This window comes from Schistocerca nitens, chromosome 1 (assembly GCF_023898315.1).
Source record: "Schistocerca nitens isolate TAMUIC-IGC-003100 chromosome 1, iqSchNite1.1, whole genome shotgun sequence".
Taxonomy (NCBI): domain Eukaryota; kingdom Metazoa; phylum Arthropoda; class Insecta; order Orthoptera; family Acrididae; genus Schistocerca; species Schistocerca nitens.
In genome coordinates, this window is record NC_064614.1 from 497,851,288 (window position 1) to 497,875,772 (window position 24,485).

The window sequence follows — 24,485 nt, forward strand, 5'->3', positions numbered from 1 at the left end:
ATACTGTTTTTGTTACATATCAGTAAGGAGTAAACAAAATTTCTTAGACATATGTTCCATCAAGAATATAAATGCATAGCATAAGAGGAGATTTACTGAGAACTTGCTAACATTCAATTACTATGACGAAATTTATATAAATTGTTTTAAGACTGCATTAATGCCTTAACATTAATGTTAAGTAAATATGGCAAACTAACTAGGGATTAGGTAAATATTGCAAGCAGAATGCAAATGCTTTTATTTTATTTTACATTAGTTGGCTGCATTCTCGCTGTTAAGATTCTAGGTTACTGATGGTCACAAATGGGAAGCTGTCCTTTTGCTCCACATGCAAAAGCTGTATCACAAAATTGTGAGAGGAATTTTACAACTGCCATCTCAATATACCTCACAATCCTTCCTGGTGTCACACTTTTCATTTTCAAAGCCTACCACATCATATTTTTCTATATACTGAGGATGTTAAGGGAGTTATCACAAGTTCTGGAGGGGGAAATTTCAAATATAGAGAAAAGCACCTGCTTGACAAATGCTCAAACTGGAAAATGGCAGGAAGGCTGACAATGTAAAAACTAATGGAAAATTTAATAATGGAAAACGTTAAGCGTTCAGAACCTGACGCAGCTTTGCTAGGAGCTGAAGGCAAGGGACGAGGTAGGGACAAGTTTAGAGAAGATAGGAAAGCTTCTCTTGTTATTCATCTGTGGACTCTCTCCTTAGCAATAGTTCCTAATTTTTCTGTTACCTTTAACACTTTTCTCAACAGTTCCTTTAGATGAAAGCAATTTTGGCTTCTGATCAAGCAACGAATGTTCCTCAAAGCTTGGTACGCTTTATCACCCACATTTATTAGAACTGGTCTAGTTACTCCGGTTTTGGTTGTAGGTTAAGTAGATGTTTCTTGTCTACCTCAAACAGTTGGTAAGGAAATGGTTACTCATTTTAGTCATATACAGCTAATTTGATGAAGGACAAAAACAGTTGGATACACAAATGCATTACTTACCCAATTTAATGGTGTTGCATGAAATTTAACACAAATGGCTCACTGAGTGTAAAAACATTGAGCACACAGTAATGGAGTTTCAATCAGTTATGCTTCATGGTAACTCACTGTTAATTAATTCAACATTAATATATACATCAAACTATGGTTGCACCACAAGAAGTCCACTGTCAGAGAGGTGAGGATCAGTGTAAGAGGAAAGTGCCCTATGCGCAAGCCCAACATGAATAGCCAAATGCTACTGGGATCTCACGGACAGTGTCGGAAGTAGTCAATACTGGCAATTCAAGCTGTAGTATTGGTGCTAGGTAACAATTCTACGAGCTGCCACAATTTCTCCTGGCATGGGGCAGTAGCCGTGTATTATTTATTATTAATGGAAACATCCACACAATTAAGGTTTATCACATCTCTGACAATAATTAAGGGCAATTTACATGATTAGTCAATCTATAATTAAAACAATCCACTCATAAAATTACATATGCACATTTTTGTTCGCTTACATGTTTCGTATTGCACAATGGATGTTGCTGGATCACAAAATAATTATTTATTCAAATTAAATAGAGAACATCTAAAATTATGTGAAGACTTGTACTGGTATGTAGCTTAATATATTAATCATTAATTGAATTAGTGAACTCGACTATTTTATAGGCTACATACTTGATTTCGCAGGCTTGTGTTTATAACACTGTACTATTTGGAAATATCTTATTTACACATGTCAGTGTAGACATTTTGAATGTAAACAATTCTGCTTAGAACTTTAGCTTGGGCTCTTATTGCACCAATTGCTGAATGTAAAGTTTCTTTTTGCTGATGTGATCGATTGGGTTCAATACACCTAAGAAGTCACCATAATCATACCACATGGAGCACTAGTTCTGTTGGACAAGAGCTAAATAAGGAAATGGCCTTGGCAATATTGAAGACACTAACTCAACATCAACTCAACTGATGTATGTGGGTGTCTGGAACTGGATTCTATACAGGACGATCAATGACTGAACAACATTACTCTTCAATACAATGTCAGCTGGAAGACAATGAAAATATTCTCACGTGTGAGTAATAGTATAATCTGAATAAACAGTATGAATGGTCACAGGTTTGTTTGATCTATGGGAGAGTGCCACAGAGATACTGAATAAACGAGCTGTAACGTATCCAGAGAAAGTCTATTAATGAAGTTTCAAGAACTAGCTTTAAATGATGACTCTAGGAATATACTACAACCTCTTATGTATCACACACACACAGGGATCATGAGGAAGATTAGAATAATTATTGCGTGCACAGAGGTGTGCACACAATCATTCTTCCGGTGCTCCATACTTGAGTGGAATGGGAAGAAACCCTAATAACTGGTACAATGGGACATACCCTCCACCGTGCACTTCACGGTAGTTTGAAGTGTAGACACAGAAGTAGATGTGGACATCTTCAATGTTACTTTTGAAACCCATTTGGTATTTTGAGTATGTATTTTGACCCAGGAATCTGCGTATGACCTCTATTCTCTCAGAACTTTTTGAACAACTACTCTGGCATTCTCTTTTGCTTACTAAGAAATCTGGCCAGTTCTGAATGTTTCTAACTTGACACACTCATTCTTGAGCATTTTTCTGTGCTATTTCACATCTGGTGAAATGGTGGTATAGCTGAAGAACACGAAATTTTATACCTTGGCATCTCCTCTTCTGTTTTGTTAGCCACAGTTTTCGTTTATTTCAGTTACAGAAGACCACATCGCTGTCCGCTTTGCATCACAGCTTGTGGAAATAAAGTTTGTATATTTTCATGTAAATCATGTAAGCACTTTCAAGTGTGTCATTAGGAAATGGAAAAGCCATCAGAATAATGTTGTGCATAGGTACAGGCTTTTGAAACTATGCATTTAAGGAAGATGTGAACAGAAATGAGAAAAAGTAAATAGTGATTATTTAAAGAGTTACCTAAGAAATATGATAGTAATTTGCCTGAGGGATTAAATGAAAACTAATCGCCATTAACTAGTAGTTAAAGGTCGTTAATATCCCAATGAAAATTAATCTGAAGACTGTGATTCTAGTGAGCTTTACATGAAGATACACACACCAACAATTTGAAACAAATTAATTCCTGCTGGTGATCTGTATATTGTCACTTGGGATTTGTGTTTCCAGAGCCACTACTCCAGCGCAGGATTCAAAGAGCTCTTTGATGTAAATTATAATAATGCTATTTAATGCACTGTAGTTGAGAAGGAATTGTTAATGCATGACAAACAACTATGACATAGTTCCTTTTGTTGATATGTAACTAGAAAATTTACTCACCTTACATTGTGCCATAAAACAAAAAGACAATAACATTAGGTGAAAAGGACAGGGTGACTTACATTTCAGCTGCGATCCCCAGTCCAGAGACTAGAAAATTGGTCAAATACCAAATTTATATTATATATTATTTCTTTATGACATGAAAATTGTTCTTACCATGATCCACACTAGACACATCTTGACTGTCAAGAACTGTCTCTTCATCATCAGTGGTACGTCGACGTTCATCGCGGCGGTTCTCCCTGCGCTGGGATTGCCGACCACTAACAGGAAGTGGAGCACCTCCTCCAGACTGCTGTCCCTGAATCACTTGATTGGAAACAGGTTGACGTGAACCACTTCCTGCTGCAGATGACATGTACTGATGCTGCTGACGGGGTGGTAAGTCACGAACTCGCTCATCAGCTGTATCTGGGGTTGCATGCCTTGAACCTGTACATTACAGTGCAGAAACTACTGTAATAATTAAATTGCATTCTATTATTAAAAAGTCAGCAGCAGAAAGATATAATTAACTATTGTGGATGAGAATTGCAAGATGTTATTCCTTAAGGATTTAATCCTAATTCTGCGAACACAAACAAATAGCAAATAAAACCTGGATTGCAGAATATCACATTCTTTAATACTTCTCTGTAGCAAATTAAGAAGGGGGGCGAGTTATACCTGGAGGGCACTATACCGAGGAACACAAGATGTTTTCATCTAGTGGTGACAGATTTTAGGCTCACATGAAAGAACATGCAATAGATACCATTGGCATTTTCAACTGTTTCTGTTGTGAGACACGAAATTTTGTTCATGCAACATTTGTAAATATCACGAGTTCTACATATTTAAGTGCCGTTTTGTATATTAAAGCTATTTTCAGTAGCAAAGTTGTATGGTGAGTAAAATTCTGTATACTTTTAAAACTAGTTATGTAACATACAAGAAGTTAAGCTACAGTTTGTAAGCTGTGCACCATCTTGTACCTTGGAATAGAAGGTCTCTCTATAATGGAACAATTTTCCCTCTCTCGAAAATGGAAATGTGTGTTAGCTGCCAACAATACCTATTTCAAAATGTTTTGGACTTTTAACTGGTTTTTGATAATACTTACTCTTAATTTGATTTCACTTACTGATTGTTGGTATATAGTACACTCATAATGCAACAGACAGACTATTACATACAGTACTGACCAGATTTTCTTGACTGCACAATTTCTACAATCGGATAGCACATTTGTTCCTAGGTACATGACCAAGGTGTGCCTTGGAGCAGTTTCTCACATTCGGGAAAAAAATCTTACTTTTCTGGAATAATTTTTGTGATTTCAGACAAAGACTGCAGCACAAGAAGTGAATGGTATTATTTCAAAATGTAAAAAGAAAATTAGATGGCTGGCCAGAGATAAAAACTCTGGCAAGTGTTCCAATGTACAACATTCTCACCTACTTGTTTCTAGTGTGTTAATGTTGGTTTTGAAATTCTCCACAGGTTTGCTGCCAGATCCTAAAATGAACGTGATTCAATATTTCGGCATCCAACTGCCCACCATCTTCAGGAAAACACTACACCACTGTCATCGCTGCCATTGCTGAGTACTGTTGAAAACTGATGCTGAGGCTGCAAATCGTCGTCCTATATAGGCCTGCATAACGTATACGGCACATGTGCTGGCCCATCACAGCTACTGCCTTCAAGACTGGGCTGGTGCCACTGCCTTTAGTTGGAACACTGATGGCAATGATATATCGAACAAAGACTATTTTGAAACACTTGGGCTGGCCGTCGGCATGTAGAGTTTGGTATAGTCCCAGTGATGCATAAAGAGGAGCATAGATCTGTGCCCTTTATTCCTTACATTGGGGGCATATCATTTAAGACTGGAAGAATTTCAAGAAATTTTAATATTAAGAGTGTGTTCTGCCCACATTCCAAGATTAGGGCACTACTCAGCTCTGTAAAAGATGATTTGGGGCTTAGGAAGATTGGCATATATAAAATTCCATGTCAGGGTGGAAGGGCTTACATCTGCCACTCAATTTTCATGATTCAGGACAGATGCGTGGAACATTGTTGTTATACAAGGCTACAACTGCCAGAAAATCGGTGATAGAAGAACACATCTTAAGCGAGGGACATGGAATGAATTTTGACAAGTCTGTGATAATTGCCAACACTTCTGGTTTTTGGAACAGTGCTTATAAAGTGGCAGATGAAATTAGGATGACAGACAATTTAATAAACAGACAATGGTTTTCCTCTTAGCAGGATGTGGAACCCTGTATTATCCTGCACCAACACAGACGTTTTTTGGCCTGGCCAGCCTGAGTCTTTTACAATCGCCCAAGTGTGATACATTGTTACCACTGGTTTGTTTGTTCCGTTTTGCTTTAAGGTTTAAAAACAACTGGGGTCATACGCGCCCGAGTCAAAACTACAGAACACGAATACAAAGAGGAGTTAAAAAACCACTATACATCAGTCCCAATTGACATAATAAAAGACAGCTAAAAACAGGCATGTGGAAAAACGGCTAAAAATGACACCATACAGAAACGGAGGTCCAAAACTAAAAAATTAAATGGCCTTCACCATATTGCTTTGCCAGATAAAAAGTAAGATGTGGTTGACAGCCCGCACGTCATTTGCTAAAAAGGCCGATATATCAGATGGCAAACCAAAACGGGACGTTCCATCAGGAAGTGGCATACAGTTAAAACCTGAGTGCAATGTGAACAAAGTGGTGGGGTAGCGCCACTTAGCAAATGCCGGTGGCTAAAAAGGCAGTGCCCTATACGCAAGCAAGTTAAAATAACCTCCTCCTGGCGGGAGGGCCGAGAGGATGTCGTCCAAGCCACTGGGAGAGGCTTAATAAGCAGGAGCTTATTCCCGTGAAGAGAGGACCATTGGTGAAGGCAAAGGAACACCACCTCCTGACAGACGGCAACACAAAGATCACTGTAGGGAATATAGGTACACACGAGCTGAAGTATGAGGGCTGCAGCTTTGGCAGCAGTGCCAGCAGCCTCATTTCCTGGCAGACCAACATGACCAGGAACCCACAGAAACATCACACTGGCTCCATCAAGAATGAGCAGTTGACAGTTTTCCTGGACCTGCTGTGCTAAGGGATGGGCAGTGTACAGAGCACATGGAGTTTGAAGGGCACTGAGTGAGTCTGAACAGAGGACACCATTGAAAAGGCTGTGTCGCTGGATGTTCTCCGTTGCCCGATTCAAGGCGAAGAGCTCGGCTGCAAATACTGAGGAGTGTGCCAGAAGCCGATATCAAAAGACATGGTTGCCAATGACGAAGGCACACCCGACCCCACGGTGAGTCCGAGAGCCTTCCGTGCATACAAATGTACTATCGCGAAGTTCCATGGGAAAGTCATGAAACTGAAAGCGACAGACTGAGGCTGGAGTAGTGTCCTTAGGAAGCGATAGAGGGCTAAGGTTAACATGGGCTGCTTCATGAAGCCAAAGTGGTGAAGGGTTCACACTCACCGGGAAAGGTACAGCTAGTGTGAAATTAAGCTGCTGTAGCAAGTGCCGAAAGCGGACTCCACGACGTAACAGGGAGGCAGGACGAGCCCCATAATGACGATCAATGGAATCATGAAAGAAGGAGGTATAGGACGGGTGGCCATGCATGGCAGTCAAATGGCATACATACCTACTGTGGAGAAAGTCACGGCAATAGGGCAGGGGTAGTTCAGCAGCTTCAGCACACACACTCTCAACCGGGCTGGTGTAAAAGGTGCCTGTGGTCAAACGGATGCCATGATGGTGGATAGTGTGTTGACAGCATAAGAGGGATGGGCGTTCAGACGCATAAACAAAGCAACCGTAGTCTAGTTCGGTTGGTTGGTTGGCTGGCTTAAAAGAGGGGGGGAGGGACCAAACTGCTAGGTCATCAGTCCCTCGTTCCAATTAAAATAGTTCCACAAGTGTGGGAGTAAAATACCTGAGACGTACAAAAAACAGCTGGAAGAAAGGAGAAAAATACAAGAATGACAGAAGGGCAACAAACACTAAAATGGACAAAATCGGACAAGAAAACCACAGACACACACAAGAAACATGTAGAAGAGATCAAAACTAGAGAGCAGATTATCGTGGCTGGCTGACCATGAGAATAAAAGGGAGAAGCCAGTCATTCTGCAACACATTAAAACCTCTACCCTAAAAGCACTAAAACTTAGATCAAATCATAAAACCCATCCTCACAAATAAAATGTAAAGCTCAAGCTGCTGTTGAGGCATTGTCGCCCAACACCGAAGGTAGAGTGCTGGGAAAGTTAAAAGTCTGCCACAGAGTGGCTAGAAGTGGGCAGTCCAGCAAGAGGTGGACGACAGTCATTTGTGAGCCACAGCGACACCATGGTGGGTTCTCGCGACGGAGGAGGTCACCATACGTTAGCCACGTATGACCAATGTGGAGCCAGCAGAGGACAACCGATTCCCTGCAAAAGGACTGCATGGAAGACTTCCACACATTCGTAGTCTCCTTAATGACGTTTGTTGTGCGTACTGTTATGCCATACCGTCTGCCAAAGCTGAAAAACCCTGCAGCGTAAGACAGAATGCAAGTCAGTTTCGGAGATGCCCATATCCAGAAGCAGTTTCTGTGTAGCCTGTTTGACCAGCGTGTCTCCAAGTTTGTTGCCTGGGATTCCGACATGTCCTGGGGTACACACAAACACCACTTAACGATGGGACCATTCCAGGGCATAAATGGACTCCTGAATGGATGCTACCAAAGGGTGGTGAGGGTAGCACTGGTTGATAGCTTGTAGGCTGCTCAAGGAGTCAGTACACAGTAGAAATGACTCGCCAGGGCCTGAGCAGATGTGCTCAAGAGCACGAGATATGGTCGCCAGCTCTGCAGTGAGAACACTGCAGCCATCTGGCAAGGAGTGCTGTTCAATATGTCCTCCACGAACATATACAGAGCCTATGTGACCATCAGCCATCAAGCCGTCGGTGTAAACCACTTCCTGGCCCCCATACATATCGAGAATCGAGAGGAAGTGATAGCGGAAACCCGCAGGGGTAATGGAGTCCTTAGGGCCATGTGAAAGGTCCAGAAGAATCTGTGGCCTAGGTGGAACCTCAATCTTAAGTTCTGACCTGGGCCGCCAAAGCGGGAGATGAACCGCTGTGGTTGGGAAGAGGAGACAGTAATTTGGATGCGCAGGAGGACTACAAACATGTGCAATGTAACTGGTGAGTGGTTGTGACCACCTAACCTTCAATGGAGGACCTCCAGCCTCCACCAGGACACTGGTCACCGGACTCTTTCTAAAAGCTACCGTCGCTAGGCGAACGCCACAGTGGTGCACTGGGTCGAGTAAACGCAATGCTGAAGGCGCTGCCAAACCGTAAACCAGACTCCCACAGTCAAGGCAGGATTGAAGAAAGGCTCTGTAGAGCTGCAGCAGCGTAGAGCAATCTGCACCCCAGTTGTAGTCGCTCAGGCAGCGGAGAGCTTTGAGGTGCTGCCAGCACTTCCGCTTAAGCTGAAGGAATCTGGGAAAGGAGTGATCCAAGGAATCCCTTCCTGGCGAGAGGAGCCAAAGAAGACTTACGCTTCTCCTGCTGAGAAGTGGGGATTGATGTCCCCGATGGTTGGGGGAGGGGGTTGCTCCTGAAGTAGGTTGTGCAGGAGCATCAGGGAGGAAAGTGCCGCATCCCCCCCTCCCAAGGGGTATGTGGAGTCTGATGGCTCTGAGAGCCAACTGTATGCGGCGGAACGGAAGATGGTAGAACCACTGTCGTAGCAGTGGCATAGATTGACAGGATGCACAGGATGCAGCCTCTCATATTTTCTCTTAGCCTCAGTGTGGGTCAGCCGGTCCAGGGTTTTGTATTCCATTATTTTTCTTTCTTTCTGGAGAATTCTGCAGTCTGGCGAGGAAGGCACATGGTGCTCTCCGCAGTTGACATAGTTGGAAGGTGGGGCACACTGAGTATTGGGAAGTGAAGGATGTCCACAATCCCGACAGGTGATGCTGAAAGTACAGCAGGAAGACGTACAGCTGAACTTTCAGCACCGCATCAGGACAGAGATATACGGCTTTACGTCACAGCGGTAGACCGTCACCTTGACCTCCTCAGGTAATGTGTCGCCCTCGAAGGCCAAGATGAATGCACCGGTGGCAACCTGGTTATCCCTCCGACCCCAGTGGACACGCCAGACGAAATGGACACCTTTTCACTCTAAATTGGCGTGCAGCTCATCATCAGACTGCAAGAGAAGGTCCCTGTGAAATAGGATACCCTGGACCATATTTACGCTCTTATGGGGCATGATGGAAACAGAAACATCCCCAGCATGTCACAGGCGAGCAGTGCCCACGACTGGGCAGAGGATGCTGTTTTGTTACAGACTGACCCTGACCGCATTTTGGACAAGCCCTCCACCTCCCCAAACTTGTCCTCTAAATGCTCCACATAAAACTGAAGTTTCAAAAAAAATGGTTCAAATGGTTCTGAGCACTATGGGACTTAACATCTGTGGTCATCAGTCCCCAAATGAGGTTTCATTGACAAGAAAAATTCCTCATCAACTCTCGTAAATATGAGGTACCGGGCTGAATAAGCTTCACTGACATCCTTAGCTTGGTGTTCCTCCCATGGTGTGAACAGAGGGGGGGATGATGTGTGGTCGTATTCCTTAGCATTGAAGTTAGACCTTGACCGCTTAGAGACTGCTGGTGTTGTTTGACCACCAGCAAGATATGACGTACTACGTTCCATGGCGTGTCATCCACCCTGATGCCACCCACTCCGACCAGGGGCCCTCCCCAAGGGCGCCACCCAGCCGCAGCAAAGGCTACCTGGCAGGATGGCCATTGCCGGGAGTCCCAATGCCCCAGGGAGACGGGCATCTACTCCTTTGCATGAGTAGGGAGTTGATGGTGCAGGCATCAGCAGAGCGATCCCTGTGTGGTCAAGGGGCTACAACAAACAGGGTACATGGGGGGCCCACCACAACGGACTGGCTACCGTACTGGATAACATGTGCAAACAAGCTAAAAAGTTCATTATCGTTGACAGCATGGAATGCGATTCTGCACAGAGAATGGAAGAAAATGCACCCAGGAGGGTGACCTCACCCAACAGCTGGGGAATGAGCAGAAGTGCACATCCATGTTGACAAAGGAATCGAGAGGTCTCAGTGCATGATGGACACTATGCACCATTTCCCAATTGACTCGCTCTTTGGGAAAATTTTGAAAAATGAAGGTAAAACCCTACAGGGGACTATCACGTAAAGGCCGAAACGTGAGAGAGACAGTCGAGTTTCGAATGGAGAAGGGACCGGTACAAACAGAGGAGGGTGGTTCGATCGGCACCCGAGGAAGTACCATTGAGGACACGTCGGACATTAAGGAACTGCGTACAGCGGGCTGCTGGGTAAGATACATGGGAGGAGCAAGAGTGTCTCCTATCGAGCTTGAGCCCCAGGAATTTCATAGTTTTAACAAATGGATGGGCAACAAGCCCAAGATGTAAAGATGGTGGAGAAACAGAAACCACTGGCGTCTCCAGAAATTCATACAGACAATTTTGTAAGTGGAAAAGCTAAAGCCATTGGCGGTGCTTCAGGTGTAAAGACGACCAAGACACCGCTGAAGATGTCACTCAGTGAGACAGATCTGTGGAGAACTGCAATAGATTCAAAATCATAAACAAAAAGGGAGCCAGAGATGCCCGGTGGGAGACAGGCCATGATAGGGTTAATGGCGATAGCAAAGAGGACGAGAGACAGGATGGGCCCCTGAGGCACACCATTTTCTTGGGTAAAGCAACCCACACTCACCTTGAAAACTCGATCTTATAAAAATGCCTGAAGGATCAGGGCAGGTGGCCACGGAAGATCCACGTGTAAAGAGTATGGAGGATACCAATTCTCCAGCAAGTGTCGTAAGGTTTCTCCACATCAAAAAACATAGCCACAGCCTGGGATTCCCACAGAAAACCATTCATGACATGGGTGGACAAACTAACAAGATGGTGAACTGCAGAACGCCGTGCTCGAAATCCACACTGTGTGTTTGTCAGTAAATTGCGAGACTCGAGCCACCATACCAGCCTGGCATGAATCATATGTTCCATCACCTTGCAAACACAGCTGGTAAGAGAGGTGGGGCAGTAGCTAGAAGGAAGGTTTTTGTCCTTACCGGGCTTAGATATGGGTATGACGGTGGCTTCATGCCAGCGTCCGTGAAATGTGCACTCTGCCAAGAGGCAGTTGTACATGTTAAGCGGAAGGTTCTCCAACATCTCAATGAGGATGGCGTCTGGCCCTAGGGTGGAGGACAAAAGTCAGGACGGAACCCTGAGGCACACTGTTTTCCTGGATAAAGGTGCCTGACAAGGCAGAACCCACACACACCTTGAAAACTCGATCTTGTAAAAATGACTGAAGGAACAGAGCAGACGGCTACGGAAGACCCACGTGTAAATAGTACACAGGATACCAGTTCCGCAGCAGGTGTCGTAGGCCTTCTCCACATTGAAAAACATGGCCACAGCCTGGGATTTCCGGAGAAAACCATTGATGACATGGGTGGACATAGTAACGAGATGATCAACTGCAGAACGCTGTGCTTGAAATCCACACTGTGCATTTGCTAGTAAACTGTGAGACTCGAGCCACCATACCACCCGGGCATGAATCATATGTTTCATCACCTTGCAATCACAGCTACATCTACATCTACATCTACATCCATACTCCGCAAGCCCCGACGGTGTGTGGCGGAGGGTACCCTGAGTACCTCTATCGGTTCTCCCTTCTATTCCAGTCTCGTATTGCTCGTGGAAAGAAGGATTGTCGGTATGCTTCTGTGTGGGCTCTAATCTCTCTGATTTCATCCTCATGGTCTCTTCGTGAGATATACGTAGGAGGGAGCAATATACTGCTTGACTCTTCGGTGAAGGTATGTTCTCGAAACTTTAACAAAAGCCAGTACTGAGCTACTGGGCGTCTCTCCTGCAGAGTCTTCCACTGCAGTTTACCTATCATCTCCATAACGCTTTCGCGATTACTAAATGATCTTTTAACGAAGCGTTCTGCTCTCCTTTGGATCTTCTCTATCTCTTCTATCAACCCTATCTGGTACGGATACCACACTGCTGAGCAGTATTCAAGCAGTGGGCGAACAAGCGTACTGTAACCTACTTCCTTTGTTTTCGGATTGCATTTCCTTAGGATTGTTCTAATGAATCTCAGTCTGGCATCTGCTTTACCGACGATCAACTTTATATGATCATTCCATTTTAAATCACTCCTAATGCGTACTCCCAGATAATTTATGGAATTAACTGCTTCCAGTTGCTGACCTGCTATTTTGTAGCTAAATGATAAGGGATCTATCTTTCTATGTATTCGCAGCACATTACACTTGTCTACATTGAGATTCAATTGCCATTCCCTGCACCATGCGTCAATTCGCTGCAGATCCTCCTGCATTTCAGTACAATTTTCCATTGTTACAACCTCTCGATACACCACAGCATCATCTGCAAAAAGCCTCAGTGAACTTCCGATGTCATCCACAAGGTCATTTATGTATGTCGTGAATAGCAACGGTCCTATGACACTCCCCTGCGGCACACCTGAAATCACTCTTACTTTGGAAGACTTCTCTCCATTGAGAATGACATGCTGCGTTCTGTTATCTAGGAACTCTTCAATCCAATCACACAATTGGTCTGATAGTCCATAAGCTCTTGCTTTGTTCATTAAATGACTGTGGGGAACTGTATCTAACGCCTTGGGGAAATCAAGAAACATGGCATCTACCTGTGAACCCGTGTCTATGGCCCTCTGGGGGATGACCTGTGCCCTTTTCCAATCCTTTGGAATGCTACGCTCTTCTAGAGACCTACGGTACACCGCTGCAAGAAGGGGGGCAAGTTTTTTCGCGTACTCTGTGTAAAATCGAACTGGTATCCCATCAGGTCCAGCGGCCTTTCCTCTTTTGAGCGATTTTAATTGTTTCTCTATCCCTCTGTCGTCTATTTCGATATCTACCATTTTGTCATCTGTGTGACAATCTAGAGAAGGAACTACAGTGCAGCCTTCCTCTGTGAAACAGCTTTGGAAAAGGACATTTAGTATTTCGGCCTTTAGTCTGTCATCCTCTGTTTCAGTACCATTTTGGTCACAGAGTGTCTGGACATTTTGTTTTGATCTACCTACCGCTTTGACATAAGACCAAAATTTCTTAGGATTTTCTGCCAAGTCAGTACATAGAACTTTACTTTCGAATTCATTGAACGCCTCTCGCGTGTGTGTGTGTGTACTGCTGACAAAGGCCTTAATGGCCGAAAGCTTTAATTGTATGAATCTTTTTATTGTGCCTATCGCGACTCAGCATCTCCGCTATATGGTGAGTAGCAACTTTCCTTCTCAGGTATCGATACATTCCATCCTGGATTTTCCATTGTTTGATTTTTGACTAACAAGCGCAATACATACAAGAAACAAATGTACTGTATACTTAGTTAAAATCAAGCAGAACAAAAGTCAATAAATGCAGTTTTGTTGTTGTTGTTGCTGTTGCTGTTATGGTCTTCAGTCTAGAGACTGGTTTGAGGCAGCTCTCCATACTACCCTATCCTGTACAAGGTTCTTCATCTCTGAGTAACTACTTCAACCTTCATTCTTCTGGATCTGCTTAGCGTATTCATCTCTTGGTCTCCCTCTACGATTTTTACCCTCCAATACGGAATTGGTGATCCCTTGATGCCTCAGAATGTGTCCTACCAACTGATCCCTCCTTCTAGTCAATTTGTGCCACAAATTTCTCTTCTCCCAATTCTATTCAGTACCTCCTCATTAGTTATGTGATCTACCCATCTAATCTTCAGCATTCTTCTGTAGCACCACATTTCGAAAGCTTCTATTCTCTTCTTGTCCAAACTAGTTATCGTCCATGTTTCACTTCCATACATGGCTACACTCCATACAAATACTTTCAGAAACGACTTCCTGACACTTAAATCTATACTCTATGTTAACGAATTTCTCTTGAGAAACGCTTTCCTTGCCATTGCCAGTCTACATTTTATATCCTTCCTACTTCGACCACCATCAGTTATTTTGCTTCCCAAACAACCAAATATCATTTACTACTTCAAGTGTCTCAATTCCTAATCTAATTCCCTCAGCATCACCTGATTTAATCCAACTACATTTCATTATCCTCTTTTTTTAAAAATTTTTTTGATGTTCATCTTATATCCTCCTTTCAAGGCACTGTCCATTCCATTCAACTGCTCTTCCAGGTCCATTGCTGTCTCTGACAATTACAATGTCATCGGCGAACCTCAAAGTTTTTATTTCTTCTTAATGGATTTTAATGACTACTCCAAACTTTTCTTTTGTTTCCTTCACTGCTAGCTCAATATACAGATTGAATAACATCGGGGATAGGCTTCAACCCTGTCTCACTCCCTTCCCAACCACTGCTTCCCTTTCATTCCCCTAGACTCTTATAACTGCTATCTGCTTTCTGTACAAATTGCAAATGGCCTTTCACTCCCTGTACTTGACCCCAGCCACCTTCAGAATTTGAAAGAGAGTATTCCAGTCAACATTGTCAAAAGCTTTCTCTAAGTCTACAAATGCTAGAAATGTAGGTTTGCCTTTCCTTGATCTATTTTCTAAGATAAGTCATAGGGTAAGTATTGCCTAGCATGTTCCAACATTTCTACAGAACCCAAACTGATCTGCCCCGGGGTCGGCTTGTAGTTTTTCCATCCGTCTGTAAAGAATTCTTGGTAATATTTTGCAGCCATGACTTATTAAACTGACAGTTCAGTAATTTTCACGCCTGTAGACGCCTGCTTTATTTGGGATTGGAATTATCATATTCTTCTTGAAGTCTGAGGGTATTTCACCTGTCTCACACATCTTGCTCACCAGATGGTAGAGTTTTGTCATGGTTGGCTCTCCCAAGGCTGTCAGTAGTTCTAATGGAATGTTGTCTACTCCCTTGGCCGTGTTTCAACTTAGGATCTTTCAGTGCTCTGTCAAATTCTTCACACAGTATCAGATCTCCCATTTCATCTCCATCTATGTCCTCTTGCATTTCCATAATATTACCCTCAAGTACCTCACCCTGGTATATACCCTTTATATACTCCTTCTATCTCTCTGCTTTCCCTTCTTTGCTTAGAACAGGTTTTCCACAAGAGCTCTTGATATTCATACAGGTAGTTCTCTTTTCTCCAAAGGTCTATTTAATTTTCCTGTAGGCAGTATCTATCTTACCCCCTAGTGATATATGCCTCTACATCCTTACATTTGTCCTCTAACTATACCTGCTTAGCCATTTTGCGCTTCTTGTCAATCACATTTTTGAGACGTTTGTATTCCTTTGCACCTGCTTCATTTACTGCCTTTTTATATTTTCTCCTTTCATCAATTAAATTCCATATATCTTCTATTACCCAAGGATTTCTACTAGCCCTCATCTTTTTACCTACTTGATCCTCTACTGCCTTCACTATTTCATCTCTCAAAGCTACCCATTCTTCTTCTTCTTCAGGATTTCTTTCCTCCACTCTTGTCAATCGTTCCATAATGCTCTCTCTGAAATTCTCTACAACCTCTGGTTCTTTCAGTTTATCCACGCCCCATCTCCTTAATTTGCCACCTTTTTGCAGGTTTCTTAAGTTTTAATCTACAGTTCATAACAAATAAATTGTGGTCAGAGTTCACATCTGCCCCTGGATATGTGTTACAATTTAAAACCTGGTTCCTAAATCTGTCTAACCATTATATAATATATCTGAAATCTTCTGATGTCTCCAGGCCTCTTCCACTGCAGTTTAGCACTGAAATAACTTTATTAATGAACAATAAACAAAATACAGCCTGTCTTTATGAAGTCATTACATTAAAAATATTTGTAGTATCGCTGAAAGAGGTAAAGAATGTGGTTATATGGGTTGACAATGTTATTTAACATATATTTTGTGTGTTAGTTTAATGCAACCAGTGGATCTTACAATGTACTTGAAAAACTTCCTGTCCAGTTTACTTCAACATAATGCCTCTTCCATAAAAATTGCCTCTTCCTCAATAAATATGTAAATACGGGAAGCAACAATTTTAGGTGTGTACATTACATATAGAAATTAATGCGACAAGATACCTGCTAAGACCTTATTGGAGTGGCATGGCATGAAAACCTTATTTGGAGACATTAGAAGTTCTCTCTATCAATGCGTGCATATTATATCATACCGGCCAAAAACTATGTAGTCAATTAGATACACACTGAGGTAACAGTTGTGGGATAGTGCTATGCACTTATACAGTCAGAGGTAGTATTGTGTACACAAGGGATAAATGGGCAGAGCATTGGCACAGCTGTCACTTGTAATGACGTCATTCATTTGAGAATGTCTCTGACATGATTACGATTGTACGGTGAAAATTAACAGACTTTCAAAGTGGAATGGTAGTTACAGCTAAAGGCATGGGACATTCCGTTTGCAAAACTGTCGGAAATTCAATATTCTGAGATCCGCAGTGTCAAGTATGTGCCAAGAATACCAAAGTATGTGTATTACTTCTCAACCCAGACAAATCTGTGGCCGACGGACTTTGCTTCACGAGTGCTGTGGCGTTTATGTAGTTGTCGGTGGTAACACACAAGCAACACTACATGAAGTAATTGCAGAAATCAATGTCTTACATACGTCAAATGTATCTGTTAGGACAGTGTGATGAAATGTGTTAGTGGGTTATGGCCACGGATGATCGATGTGAGCACCTTTGATAACAACACGATATCAACTGCAGCACCTCTACTGAGCCCATGACCATATCGATTAGATCCTAACTGAATGGAAAACAGTGGCCTAGTCAGGTGAGTCGCAATTTCAGTTGTTAGAGCCAATGATTGGGTTTGAATGTGGTGCAAATCTCATGAAGCCACAGACCCAAGTTATCACAAAGGCACTGTGTAAACGGGTGGTGGCTCCATAATGGTGCAGGCTGTGTTTAAATGGAATGGACTGGGTCCTCTGATCCAACTGAACAGATCACTGACTGGAAATTGTTATGTTTGACTACTTGGAGATTATGTGCATCCATTCCTGGCTTCATCTTCTCAAACAACAATGGGATTTTTATGGATAATGATGCGACACGTCACCAGACAATTGCCCAACATGAATCGCCTTCAACTTTTATGGGACATAATAAGGAGATCTGTTGGTGCACAAAATCCTGCACTGGCAACACTTTCACAATTATGGACTACTATAGAGGCAGAATGGCTTAATAATTATGCAAGGAAGGTCCAATGACTTGTCAAGTCGATGCCACATCAAGCTGCTGCACTACACCGGGGAAAAGGAGGACCAAAACAACATTAGGTGGTATCCCATGACTTATCACATCAATGCTCTACCTGGGCAAAAAAGAAATGAGATTTATACATTGCTAAGGAACTGTTTGATGTGGCACATTAATGTGTAAATATTTTTTGATGTTGAAATTTAGTTGTTCTGCTATTAGAAGTTTCATCAAAGCCCGTCAATTCTGTGACTGTGGACGAGCAGTTTACTACAGATATGTTCTAATGCTTATTGGGAAAAAAAGGAGGCAATATAAGGAACAAATGAAGATGTACGTTGCTGCAATGGATCCAATGATGAAAAACCACAATTAACTGAATGTACTTGGTAAGTACACAAATCTGCAGAATCAGTCTTATTCCTTCAGTGCCATACCTCAGGCAGCAGAGCGCAAGCAAAAAAAAAAAAAAAAAAAAAAAAAAAAAACTGCTCATGACATTCATCTAAGTGTAAGGATGCAGTTGAAGGTCAAAATACAGTTTCCCACCAGTATAAATGACAATTTTCCCACAATGATCTTTATTGTGTGCATGAGAGGTTGTCTGTGCAACAAATCACCTAAATTAATGATTTTCTCATTCTCAGTAAAGACATCAGAAGGAAGTAAATTGGTGAATTGGTGGCTAGGAAGAATAGTAGTCAATGAACAATACTAGGAAGACTAATGGAATAAATGATCAAATATATAGGGCTGTTAGCTGTCATACTCTATTATTCTGTTAAAGCCTGAATTCGTTACATTTATTTCACTTCCCTGAAGTACTTTCACTCCACACCAGAGATGAAAGATAGCTACAGTTCTTACCACACAAATCTAAGAATTAAATTACTGGGACAAACAACAAATATTCCAGATCTTGTATCAGTTTTTTAAATTTTTTTTTTAAATGAAACATTGACAATGAAAGCAGGAAAACACACACACTACTTTTGTTCAGAATTCAATATTGCATTGTTATTCATACTTGTGCCTAACCTGCCTCAAACACTGTGAACTTAGCTATAAAACACAAAATAGGCAACACACAAAGAAACTCTTTGCTGAAAGTTTCTCCATTTTCCCACCATTTCATATCTGATTGAGAATGAAACCTTTCAATGATCATACATAAACCACCACTCCAATTTGGCGCAGTAAGACAAAAAGGGGAAATTTTGTCCACTTATTTTCCACTTTGTATTGAATAAAAAGAATTACAAATAATCTGTAATTCTAATATCTGTAGATGCAAATTAGTTTGCCACAAATGCAACAGTTTAGCAGTGTAGTCCATCAATACAAAATTCACATGGACCCATCTAGGACTGGATGCCACTCCAAACTATCTGAAATGGAAACTTATCAAGTGACCTGACTTCCTTTGATTTCCATATACTACCACTTTGTCTTAAACATTATTTAATTTGTAATTCCTTCTCAGTAAATTGTGCAAACATCCCAAAAGCTTGCTACAAGTTGCTGGTTCACAGATAAGCCTAATGCGAGTGTTGTGAATTTAAAAAAAAAATCTATGTAACATATTGAGTGTAAACAAATTTATGCCTAGCATTGATCTTTCACAAACATAACTGTATGATAAACTCTTCCTGGTATTCTTTGCAGAATAAATTACATGTAAAAAACTGCAACACCAAGGAGGAGTCTTGGTTTGTGATTCATATGTAATACAGAGGTGCTCCAAAACTGTCAAATATTACAAATCTAGCTTCTTTAAATTATTAATCACCCAGAACTGGTTTCGATTACAGTACTAATGATCTTCAGGAGGAGCATTAGTGTTTCAATTGAAACTGACTACAAGCGAATAATGGATCACTTAAAACACCTTTAGCTGTCTTAAGTTCATAGTGTTCCATAGCCAGCTCAATTTGGATGTTAGACTGTGTCATTATAAATCAAATCACAAATTAACAAGACAACTATGCAGCTGACATTGACAGTCCTTGCAGCAACCATCTTCAAGGCAACTAGACAGAACTTAACAAGCGAAATGATTTTATTCAAACTTTAGCTGTTTTTGCAGAAGCATACCTCTGAAGTACATGCAATTTAGTTCACTTACAGACAATGGAGGAAAAGACAGAGTGCTACTTACCATAGAGATGACATGTTAAGTTGCAGACAGGCACAATTAAAAGACATTTACATATAAGCTTTCAACCACAGCCTTTATCAGAAAAAGAGAAACACACACCATTCATTCACAGAAGCAAGCACGCCTCGTGCACAAATGACCACCACTTCTGTCATCTTGGACCAGAATGGTGCTTGTCTGCAACTTAATGTGTCTTCTTTAAGGTAAGTAGCAATCTATCTTTTCCTTCATTGTTCCAACCTGGAGTGTCCATTGTTTGAATTCACTTATTATAGACTTTGATAAAAACAAATAATTTACAGAATAATGAAGCAACATATAAAATATCTGGTGAAGTAATTTCATGCTGTAAAAGAGCCACTCAATTATTTAGCACAAAATGAAATGACCCAGTAACTCACACAGCACTAATTTAGATACATTCAAAGTTCAGCAGTACTGGTTACTGGAAGAGTGTCACAAGCTAGTTGGTCACCAAAGTGATTCCTGGCATCTCTCTTATCACATGAGTAGTGTCCAAGCAAATCAAGTTGGCTAAGGTGGCTTATGGAAGTGACTGTAAAAGCACTTCTCATTTACAGTCGCTCCCATCAGCTACAGTGCAAAGTGTCAATTCCGCCTGCATGGACAGTACTAACTCTGTTGTTGGAATACAAAACAAGGACTTTGGAGAATCGTCTTTCATCACTTCATTTTGTGCAACTTCTGACGGTTGACACCACCTAAACAGCAATAGTTCTACAGGCTATTATACCAGACCTCCAGTATGAATCTGAATAAAATACTGGGATTTAACATTTATCTCTATAGCATCTTATCTGCAGTGTCATCACTCACATAAGACTGAAAAATGAAGCAAGACTCAACTGCATAGAGGCAATGCTGCCAATTGCACACACGTGTTACTGATCTTATTGAAACTGGAGGTCTCTGTGCTTAATGGAAAGGAGTACATTCATGCCATACATAGCAAAGGTAATAGTGATATACTATGGAGATAGCAATAGCAATAAGAAGAGATGATAAATAGAGATGATAACCTAAAAACCACAAAGAAATGGGGGCCTTAATTCTTTAACCGAGGAAGAAGACAGAGCCATTGAACGAAATTTCATAAACATTTTGCAAAATTTAAGTGAGGAGCTTACATACTCATTTATACATGTGTTCCTGTTGAAGTATTTCCACCTGTCAACACTGTTAGCAGTGATAACTTTTTCTTGATGTAGTGCTACAGATAAACTATACCTCTTTCTACTAAATTCTGTAAATATATCAAGGAAAGGCTCTATGGAAGAGAAATGCAAATTTTTTAATAAGAATGGAATTGCAACAGCAGTGAACTTTGAAGGTATGTATGCGTACTTGAAATATTTCATTTTCTATTAAACCTTCCAGTGAATCACAATCTTGTGGTGTTATTTACGATATTCCTGCGCCATGTAGCATTAACAGAATAAGAGCATGGCCTTTAGTTATATGTAAGCTCCAATTGGCCAGCACCTGACCAACTTCTACCAACTCATCAGTAAAAACTAGAGATGTGTGCCATTTATATAAATATTCTATACTTTGTGGCTTCTCATTTGAATTAACTTTGTACTCTGTACTTGCAGCTTAAGGGTCAACCTAGAAATCTCACTAATAATTGTTGGGCTCCATAGGGTTGGAGGATACTGTGAACACTAAAATATATCTGCTTCTTCAAGAAACAGGGGATTACTTCAGAAAAACTAGACACAGTGATCATGAATTGGTACGGCTCAAAAGTAATGGATCACCCAAGATCAAAAGATGATACATTTTAATTATTGCTGCATACTTTTTAAGAACAGAGGTCAGATTTCTTTAATGGAGGAGAACTTCTGGTGCAAGGAGTGGGGCAGCAGAAGAATTGGCTAACTGTATGCATGCTAGCATAATTCATTCAGTAATGATGAGCTGAAAATGGCTTATATTTAAGTTCAGGTCCTTGTCTGGAACACCCTCTTAATCTCTCAATTACCATTTTGGTTAAATACCTTAAAATTTAACTCCTGGCTAGCTAGGGACTGAGGGTTAGCCCAATCACATCTCACCTCATCCAGACTAGTTCACAATTGAACTCTTTGGTACACAAGAAGATAATACATCCAAAATAAGGAGAACGTTTGACTGAAAGATACAACCATTTCAACAGGGCAGTTCAATTGGAGTACATATTTTCTTCCGCACTACTGATTCTGTCCATTACACCTAAAACATAACAGCAAACATTGATATAAAATACAATTTAAAAAAAATAAAAGCCTATTCAGCTGAACTGCGTGTAAAATCGCAAGAGTAAATACAGTGTGGCACTTATAACACCTCTTAAAATTGGCATGAATACATTCCATATTAAATATGGGGGAGGGGTAGGGGGGGGGGGGGGGAAGAGAGAGTTTGCGAAAGTGCAATATCAATCATGAACAAAGATCATTTTCCACCTTTTATTCGTCAATCACGAGCAAAATTAGTTGTAACCACAAAAGGATATAATGATTAAGGGAAAAATCACAGTAAACTTAAATCTTGATGGTCAGAAGGGGATTCAAAACGCTGTCTTCCTGAATAAGAGTCCAATTCTTTATCAGAGTGCCACCTCACCTCAAAGATATTACTTGTGTAGTGAAGAGCAAGTGAATGATAAGCTACAATACAGAAGACAGATGGCTGTGTTCATATGTCCTATTACAAACTCATACCAAAACAATGGGTAACAAATCTCTGAATACAAGTTGAACATCTTTGGGCTTTGGTTGACAAGAGAACATTCACAAATGTCAGTAACAATCTTGATGAAACTTGGCAGTATGTAGAGGGAGCAAAATAATGTAATACTTATGTTTTGTTAGTGCCTTATTTCTCTTTTAAGGGGAGCCGGAGGTGGAAAAATCCAAAAAAATTACGGATTTTTTTTTGCTACCAAAAATTAATTGGAACATTCCTCTTTAATGTAAACTTTGAATTATTGTTCTACTTGCCTTAGAAGTGGAGTTATTACCATTTTCCCCCACGCCTGCAGAGGAAATGGGCGGCCGCTGAATGCATCTAACACCTTCTCGTGACTTCCTGGCGAACTGCTTGGGATTTTCTCGGCCTGTTACGCATACAGCGAGTGTGCAAGGGTTGGCTACATTGTTTTCTGTGACAAATATTACCCGTATTTCCTTACAGTTTACTCCTATTTTCCTCGGAATTTCGAACATCTTGCTTCATTTAATATTGTCTTACACTTTTGTTCTGGTTACGATGCCACGTTTTAGTAACCGTGTATATAAGAAGAGGAAGAACGTAGGGAAAAGAAAATTAACACTAATACCAAGTTGCGATACTACAATGAATAAGAGCGCGGAACATCATCTCCTTGTTGTTTACCGTTTCGAATTAGTTCAGTGTTGCGCCTGTTGTTGGTAGTATTATACTTCTTGTGTAAAGCGGGTAACATACGGTATGTACAAGAATCAGGAGGGAACAATAAAACCAATTTTTCATGACTTAGCACAGCCAGAATTGTTACACAAATGTCTACACGGAAAGACGCAGAATCCTAATGAGAGCGTAAACAATTTGATTTGGAAAGTGATTCCTAAAAGGGTGTCTGTAAGCATAAAAACACTGCACTTTGGCATTTATGATGCAATAGCAACCTACAACCAAGGGAACAGTGTGAAGTGTGAAGTTCTGAAGGCATTAGGATTTACAGCTGGGGTGAACACTGTACGAGCACTAAGAAATATTGACAGAGAAAGGATAAGAGGAGCAGAAAGAAGAGAAAGGCATATGAAGTATGACGGAACAACAGGCCAGAAAAGACGACAGAAGAGGAAGCTTTTGGAGGATGAAGAAGAAGACCCTAATCCATCCTATAGTGCAGGAATGTATTGAGAAACTTTGATAGCCATTTCCCGTAAATTAGAATTTTTCGAATATAAGGAACATTTTCTCAAAATCCACTCAAGCTAGAGAGATGAAATTTTTATACAGCACTCCTAGTGGTCAAACTTACATTGTAACACAGCCATTTGGCAATATGTTCAGTAGTTTCATTTCAGTTTAATTATAAAGCAATTACTTGTAAAAAAATTTGGGTCATTAATAAAAAAAATAATTGGAAGGAAACTAGAAAAGATACTCCAAAATCCCTCTGTCATAACTGCAATACTAAACCACTCTATATGTAAAAAAAAACAAAAACAAAAAAACAAAAAAAAAAAAATTCAAATTTTTCTATTTGGTAGTTTATTCATAAATGTTCCTCAAACTTAGTGATTTTAACATGGGCAGCATAGGCACCTCCGGCTCCCCTTAAGGGCTAGAACACACCCCAAGAGGTAACTATCCCTAGTGTCAATAAAGTTTCCTTGAGACAAGCAGTTTAATCTCAAATGACGACAGACATTCTGACAGTTTCCACCAAAATCCTGTTGGGTACATACAAATGTTTTACAAAATAGAGAAATTTTGTATTTTGTCCCTGTATTTGGCAGTTACACCCAGTATGCAACTTAGTTTTGGTGTAGCCAATTTTATAGTATGATAGCAACAAGTATTAGCAGGAGCTAAGAGTAGCTATTAGAAGTGGGCACTGTGTGCAAGGAAAAATGTTACTGTACAACCACAACTTAGGGAATAACTCATTAGTATTGTG

The 24,485-nt window shown here is 41.0% G+C and overlaps 1 protein-coding gene across 4 annotated transcripts in view; it reads right to left on the bottom strand.

The window, feature by feature from the left end:
* LOC126252788 (synaptic functional regulator FMR1) overlaps positions 1-24,485 on the bottom strand; it is a 221,820-nt gene that overhangs the window by 33,300 nt on the left and 164,035 nt on the right. For all 4 annotated transcript variants that reach the window (XM_049953739.1, XM_049953746.1, XM_049953724.1 and 1 more), the window contains one exon: positions 3,493-3,768. In XM_049953739.1, coding sequence (XP_049809696.1) covers positions 3,493-3,768 — 276 coding nt within the window. The remainder of the gene's footprint in view (positions 1-3,492; positions 3,769-24,485) is intronic.